The sequence below is a fragment of the Populus trichocarpa genome, chromosome 4, assembly GCF_000002775.5.
Source record: "Populus trichocarpa isolate Nisqually-1 chromosome 4, P.trichocarpa_v4.1, whole genome shotgun sequence".
Taxonomy (NCBI): domain Eukaryota; kingdom Viridiplantae; phylum Streptophyta; class Magnoliopsida; order Malpighiales; family Salicaceae; genus Populus; species Populus trichocarpa.
The window spans coordinates 2832441-2840953 of NC_037288.2; the positions used below are offsets into that span (position 1 = coordinate 2832441).

At 30.7% G+C, this 8513-nt stretch overlaps 1 protein-coding gene across 1 annotated transcript; it reads right to left on the bottom strand.

Moving 5' to 3' along the window:
- Positions 1-3102: 3102 nt before the first annotated feature.
- On the bottom strand, positions 3103-5230 carry LOC7490797 (tyrosine decarboxylase). The gene has a single exon (XM_002305630.4). The coding sequence runs from the start codon at positions 5032-5034 to the stop codon at positions 3481-3483; it is 1554 nt and encodes a 517-aa protein (XP_002305666.1). The 5' UTR covers positions 5035-5230; the 3' UTR covers positions 3103-3480.
- Positions 5231-8513: the final 3283 nt, after the last annotated feature.

Genomic DNA, 8513 nt, shown 5'->3' on the forward strand with positions numbered 1-8513 from the left:
AAATCAAATAAAACTTTTCATTAACTTAAATACGAACTCGCAAAATGATACATGCAATTAAGCTAAAGAAATCTTATTCGAGATTTAGTGTGCATTTATGCATAAACAGTTCTAGTACGTGCCTTAATAACCAATAAAAAAACCTACCCTAGTTTTTATTTTTTAGTCATAAAATAGATTTAATCTCATCATACATCGCTTGTGTGATGCATGAGACTTACTATCTGGTTGAGTGGGATCTCACCGGTAGTGTTGTTAAGAGTGAGCAAAATAACTATATTATCTAGAATATTTGTAAAAACTAACTTGAAAAAACTGAATTTTATGGTTGATCTGATTTAAATTAAATTAAAAATTGTTTACCCAGGAAATAAGAAAGATGAAATAAAAAACAATAAAATAAAATGATGTTAAGAACATAAGAGAGGGGTAAACTAGAAACATATAAAAAAAAATCTCTTCATTTCTCTCCAATGATGGTCTATTGCTACTAGGGGGTAGGATTTCAAAATTTTCTCCATTTTTCTGTCTCGAAACTAGAAACATAAAACGGAAAGAAAATTTCATCATTTCTCTCCAATGGTGGTCGATTGCTACTAGAGAGAGAAGGGGTAGGACTTCAAAAATTTCTTCATTTTTCTCTCTCCAAACTAGAAACATAAAAAGAAAAGAAAATTTCATCCTTTATCTCCGATGGTGATTGATTGCTACTAGAGAGAGAGGGGGTAGGATATCAAAAATTTCTTCATTTTTCTCTCTTGAAATTGGTTGGGTCTCATCATAAATCAAACGAGAAAGTTTGACAAATTTAAGAATCAAGTTGCTAACATTATTAAGACGAGAATTGAGAGGAGAATTTGGAGGTTTTAGAGAGAGAATCAACAAGCTAACATTCGAAGCTCACTTCCATGCTTGGTAATAAGTTTTAAGCCCAATGATATTAGTTTTATGGAATACATTCTAGTTTTATGCATGGAATTGAATTTTTCTAGTTAGAGTTCTTGAAGAGAAATTTAGGGGAAAATGTTATATTGGTATAAATTATTGTAATTGGGGTAAATTGTATTACAAATAATGTCTTATAGTAGATAATTGGAGAAAATATCATGGGTTATTAGAGGAGATTACTGCCAACCATAATAAAGAAAAATGAAGAGTTTGAGGAAAGTAATTTGTTGATTGAGAGGTGTTATGAGTGCGTTCAATATGAATTAAAGCTTTTGGTGGTGGAAATTATTGTTTGAATGAATGAAATAAATTTTGTTGACTTATTATATTGATGTTGTTATCGATATTAATTTTTAGTTTAAATAGATTGATTTCATTAATTAATTATGTTACTAAACTTAAATTTGATCGTTGTGTTACATCGATTAAATTCGTTGATTTGTTATAATTATGTAGATGGAAAATATCGAAGTAAATTCTTGAATTGAATTATTTTATTGAGGTTATTTATTATGTCGATAAGAATGATTAAAATAAATTATTGGATTGAATTAATTAATATGTTGATTTGTTATGTCGATAAGAAATATTAGAAATAAATTATCTAATTGAATTGATCAATCAATTTCACTATGTGATTTGATTTATCATTAATGTATGTGTTATGTTAAAATTATTTATTTTGTTATTTAGTTAACTGGTTGGTTGGTTATATTGGAAATTAATGTGACGTGGGAATATATATGGACACACACTTAATTGTTTTTGTTTTGTCTTCCAATGAAAATTGGGTGTATGTGTTTGATGGAGTAATAAATCGAAAGTGTATAATAATAATAATAATAATAATTTGGTACGTGTTTCTAGGAAAAAAAGGAGACAGATTTAAAAAAAATATTGCTAGGAGGTTAAGTTATACAATCCAAGCAACAAAAACATCAGTATTTTTTTTATCACCCTTTTTAATAATTAGCCTTTCTAGAAAATAATCCAAGCAAAATTAAGGTGTTATTTAAAAATAGAATATTACTCAACTATCTAGAAAATTGAAGGGATAAAAAAGGATAACTGAAACTTTATGTTAAAATATAATATTTTTCTATCTAAAAATGAAAAACTAGTTTTTTAAATTTATACTGAATTTAACAAAACATATTTTAGAAGTTATCTACATTTTTTTCACAAATTTTTCATTGTTTTCTAAATAAATAAAACACATGAACAATATAGTTTTTTCTTTTATGTTAGAATTATATTTGTTTTTTACATTTTCATGTTTAGTTAGTGCCTTAATTTTTATGATATATATAATATAAAAATCTCCCTATTTTTTAGTTTACAATATAACTTTTTCATAATAATTTTTAATTTTAATGAAATAAAATTGATATTTTACAATTAGATTATCTCACAAAATAAAAAATATTAAAATAATTATTATAAATTATTTTTTTATTTTTTATTGCAAAGAAAAACTGAAAAACAATGGTTTTCTTTTTGTGAACCGACTGTGGGATTTTTAATACTCATTGACCCCTTACCACAAAAACACCAATGGAAATCTGGCTCATTGGTAGGTTCAATTCTTAGCAAATGTTAGGAATTGAACTTATTCACAACCCATGCAAGAGGTTATCAAAGTTAGTCCCTTAATTTATTTTTTGTCAATTTCATCCTCTTTGTTTTTTCAATTTCATCCCTAGATTTGTTTTACTAGCCTGTTGAGTTGCCTTTGACCAAGTCGATTGGTTCACATTAAGACAACTCCCACACGGTTTAATTTTAAACTCAGACTAGGAAAAAAATTGGGTTGAACAGTTTTTACATGTTAATTTCATCATTTTTTCTCAATTTTATCCTTAATTTTTTTGACTGGTCAATCATGTTATCTTTGGACTAGCTAAGTCGACTGAATCACGTCGGATCAACTAACACATAATTTAGTTTTAAATTAAAACTAAGTAAGGAATTAGATTAAAATGTTTTAAAGCTAACTTATTGCATCAGGTTTAATATCTATGTTAAATAGTTTTTGATGTCCTGAATATTATTTTTGTTATGATAAAAAAAAAGAAGTTTAATTTCTAGCATGCATATCTTTGTACTTCTTTACATAAAAAATAAACATTTTAAAATTTGGTTACCAATATATAATTAGACCAAATCATTAAACTTGTATTTTTGGGGACTAAATTCAAAACTCCGAACAACAGAAAAACTAAAAAATTTAATACAAAGACAAACCAAATTCTATTATCATTGTTTCAGAATGAGCTGGCAACAATTTTTGTTTGGACTTTCAAGCAGGTCTAGTTCTTTGTTCTCATTAAAGAGATTACAAATGATTCATATTTAATAATACATGATACAGACAGAAAGGGAAATAAACCAAACATATTAATTATCACATGATAATCCAATCAATCTCTTGAATTGCTCCTAGAAATCTTGTTGTTCATCTCAATAAATTTCTAGGTTGATCCTTGCAATTGTGGAAAGTTAACATAGTACTTTCCAACGGTAATGATCTTACTACATGCCTGTTATGGCATCTAAATGCTCTTGCACCACCTTCCAAGCCGTGAAAACATGCCGATCCTCTGTAAGCGTTGCCCCGACTGCAAATCGTATGATGTAGAGCCCAGCAACAACAGCGTGAGTCAGATACACATGCCCTGAAGCATTAATTGACTTTAAAAGCTCCTGGTTAAGCTGGTTACTGCAATATTCCTGGTCATATGAGATTTTCTGACCATTAACAGCCATGCCATTTTCAGACACGTCTTTACTTATTGCCAGTGGCAAAGCTCTAAAACACACCATTGCGAAGTTTCTAGGAACCACAACCTCAAATCTCTTGTCACTGGCGACAAGATCCTCAAAAAGCTGGGCCATTTTGACATGGCTTCTTAGGAAGCTTCTAAGGTTACCAACACCATAGCTTCTCAAGACAAGCCATAGTTTCATGGATCGAAATCTTCGGCTAAGGGCTATTTGCCAGTCTTTGTAGTTCACCACTTGTTCTGAATTAGTTGCATGGTTACTCATAAGATACTCGGGATTTGTTGAGAGGGACTTCGTAAGAGCTTTTGGATCTTTTAACCAAAGGCAACAGCAATCCAAAGTGGTAAAGAACCATTTATGTGCATTCAAACTCAATGAGTGTGCCCCCTCTACGCCATCAAGAAAATGCTGGAATTCTGGGCATATACAAGCATTACCAGCGTACGCTGCATCGACATGTACCCATAAGCCATAACTATTAGCAACATCGCATAATGGTCTCAGTGGATCTACTGCTGTGGTAGCAGTTGTCCCAATGGTGGCACATAGAAACATGGGAACTAGCCCAGATTCTATATCTAAACAAATAGCCAATCTTAATGATTCTGGAGATAGTGCAAATGATGTTGATTTAGTCGTTTCTATTGCTCGACAATTCGTTTTATGGATTCCTGCAACATGTGCTGCCTTTTGGAGTGCACTGTGTGTTTGATTTGAGCCATAGACGACTAGCTTCCCAATGTTGTCTTTCCCAATTTGGCTCAGCATTCGGTCTCTTGCAGCCACTAAGGTGCACAAAATGGCTTCGCAAGTAGTCCCTTGTATAACCCCCCCGCCATTTCCAGCGAAGAGAAAACATTTGGGAAGCGTAAGCATTTCTCCAAGCCATTCCATTACAATGTTCTCCAGTTCAGTAGCAGCTGGTGATGACATCCAGTCGAATCCTACAACATTAAACCCAGTACAAAGCATCTCGCCAAGGAACCCTGCAGTGCTAGCACTTGAAGGGAAATATCCAAAGTAACTAGGACTTTGCCAATGTGTGATGCCAGGAACAATATGTTTTTGCACATCATGGAGGATTGTTTCAATAGGCTCGGGACTATATGGGGCTGATTTTGGAAAGAGATTTTTGAGATAACCTGGTTCAACTTGGCTTAAAACTGGGTGTTTCTCAATGTTCTGATAATAATCTGCAATAAAATCAATGGCCATGTAACCTTGCCTCCTGAACTCCTCAAGGTTTAGAGGACTCATAGAACAAGAAGAAGGGTTTTTAGGTACAGACTCTGCGGTATTCATCTTGAAATTAGAACGTTAGGGTTCTTTAGTGCGCTTGCTCAACTCTGTAAACAGCTAATTAATGAATACGTTATATAGAGAAATATGGAAAATGTGATGATGGATCATAAAGACTACTATAATGGTTCGTGGGTGATGAAAAACCATTAAAACTAAGGCTGGCACCCAGTACAATTTTTCTATATGGTCGTTTACATTTTACTCCCTCTCCTCTTGAGATGTCTCCTATTTATTTATTTATAACCGAAAAAAAGTACCGAAAGAGCTGCTAGAAATATGTAATAGCAAGGTTCTTAAATAAGCTTCTTCTTTTTTTAAGCCATATAGAAAATACATGTAAATTTAAATTGTCAAATTATAAGTAAATTTTTGTAATTAATTATATATTAACAATTTCAGAAAAAAAATAAAATCCGGTAAAAATAGTTAATAACATTATAATTAATGAGTAATCTAAATAAAATGAGAGAGATAGATAATATGAATCAATATAATAAAATAAAGTTTCTCAAAACAAAACTTTTCAATGGAAAATCACTGAATTGTAGAAAATACACAAGAACCTGGAGGTAACTTTGTTGTTCTCATAACAACAAGTCCTAATAAATCTCTTTTGAATTGGAAGCTAATAAGTCTAAACTAGTAATTAACTAACATAAATTTAATAATTAAATAAACTTCTAAACAATATTTAATGCACCAAAACAAACCCAAAATACAAAATAATTATCTGATATTAAATAAATAAATAAAATTTTCACATATTCTTAATAAATTTTAATTCTTATTCGAAAGACGCCCTTCAAGATATTTTCAAGCTTCCAATCAATATCAACCTAAATTGCCTGGCCTTGACAAGAGCACTTGGTCGAGTTCTCTCCTTGTGTTTGTGCTCCCAAACATTAATGATGTGCGTACCAGAAAATTTGATAAAAAAAAAAAGTGCGAAAAGAGCTGCTAGTAATACGTAATAGATAATTTATGTAATATAGTCGAGCTAATAGACAGTGAGCAGTTAGGTGAGGATATAATTTGGTTGGATGAGGATTTATCATCAATGAATTATGTGAATAATCATAGAACGAAGTACAAAAAAGGAGATTCAATCCGACCAGACCAATAAAATAATATTAAAAGGCTATAATGTTTACACAACTATTAAATTAGATTTAAATTCTTTGAAGATTTCCAGCACTCAATTCTATAGGAAATCATGAAGATACTATTTTAGCTAATTTTGTTATTTTTTCTAGATTTAATCCAATTTTTGGGTTTTTTTTCTTTTTACTTGACTTTAGGATTTTGATTTTATTACTATTTTAACATCATTTTTTCATACTTTTTAAAGGATTGTGATCTTTTTAAAGAGATAAAAAAATATTTAGAGTCTGTTTCATAAATAAAATTACATCAGTAGTATATAAAATAAACAGCGCATTTAATTCTGAATACTCGATACAACGTCTAACTCACAGTTTAAATAATTGTTTGGTAACGCGGTAAAATTATATTTTTAAAAATGTTAAATTTTATTTTTGTTAAAAATAATATTTTTTTTTATATTTTTAGATTATTTTAATATGTTAATATTAAAAATAATTTTTTTAAAAAAAAATATTATTTTAATATATTTTAAAAAAATTTTGCAGAGCACATGGCTGGTTCCCTCCCATGCATAATCGCATTAATTGGGCTGCTGAGCCCACCTGCATGAATCATCCCCGCTAACCAGAAAAATTGACATTCTTGAAGAAATTGAGGAAAAACACTTGCAGCATGAAATTCAACTACTGCAAGCAACAAAAACCATACCTATCACTTGCAGCATGAAATTCAACTACTGCAGGCAACAAAAACCTGATAGATGCAAGTTTGAACAATCTCATTTCACTTCATTGGCCAAAACATGAACATTTGATTATTTAACTGAGCATTGATACTCATTAATGTGAATTTGTTTCCTGTTCTTGGGAACTCTGAAACTTGTGGTGTTGATGGTGCCATTCAAAGTTTTACCTCTCAGCTTTTGCACTATATAGAAAGACCGGCACTGCAGACTGTTGATGTAAGGAAATCCACATCCAAGGATTGGAATTTTACTGTTTGTTTCCCGACATTTATATGGTTTGATTATTTTTGCAGAATCCTTTATTTTTTTGTCATAAATATATATACAGGATCAAATGCTTTTATTCGTGTTTTCTTATTAGCCAGCCAATGCTCGCAGGATTCACCAGCCACGAAGGAGGAAACTCAATGCACATTGAAGTGCATTGGTTTAGGCACACAAATGGAGTCCATTCTATTATGAGATTGGAAGTCTGTTAGTGTGTGTGTGTATATAATTTAGATTCACAAGAAAAAAAATTATGATTTTTAACATGCGTTTCAACTTAAAATAAAAAGATAATATGAACATGAAATAAAAAACATTTTAAAATAATATGTGAAATTTCATTATTTACAACACTGATGTGTTACATAGTGATTACGTTCCTATCATGAAAAGATTGTGATTTGTGATTCCACTAAGGAATCCTGAACGACTGCAGTAATGGTCATTAAGGCCACAAGTATTATATGACCTCTCAGCTCTCTAGAATGGACTCCATTTCTTTCGATTTTTTTTATCAACAAGAATGATTGTGATGTTAAGCTCTTCAACAATCAATTCATAGTTCAGTAGCTATCATTACTGTAAATTGATAGCTAAAAGGTTGAATCTTATAAAAAATTTCTTGATTTGAAGAAGAAAAAGGAAGGTAAGTTTGCAAGACACAGCGCTGTTGATTGTTGATGAGATGAGAGGTTCTATGACACTTGTAGCCATGGCATCTGTTTCTGTGGTCTTTCACAAGGTCTCAATCCAGTTCGATCTGGAGCTAGTAAACTCTATTACTCGTTGATCACTTTTGCAGAATTTTTTCATGACTGATTGAGTTGTTTTTGGCGTGTGGTGACCTGCACAGCCCCCATTCACATTGAGGAATCTTTCGATGATTAAAAAGTCAGTTCTTGAATAGAAAAATAAGATAAGAACGTAGAAATTGTGTAGAGCTTTTTTCTGTGTCTTTACCTGTCTCCTTGCGTATAAAAATATTGACTTACACATGAAGGTGAAAGGGTACAGTGCCAGTTCGAGAGTCTGGTTGTTGTTGTTTTTTTTTTTAAATTTACTCAGAAATGTATCAAAATAATATATTTTTTTATTTTTTAAAAATTATTTTTTATATCAGCTAATCAAAATTATCTAAAAACACTAAAAAATATTAATTTAAAAAAAATTAAATTTTTTAAAACACTTTTAAAACTCAAAAACATCATAATCTGTTATGGAAAGGTGACATTACTAGGATAATGTAAGAATATTTTATGAATGATTGTATGAGAGGTATGTATTATTTTGTATGTATTTGCAGGTTATTCTGCTGAAAATTTGCAGAGAAAACTGGCGACAATAATGGACTGGGTTTTCAGAC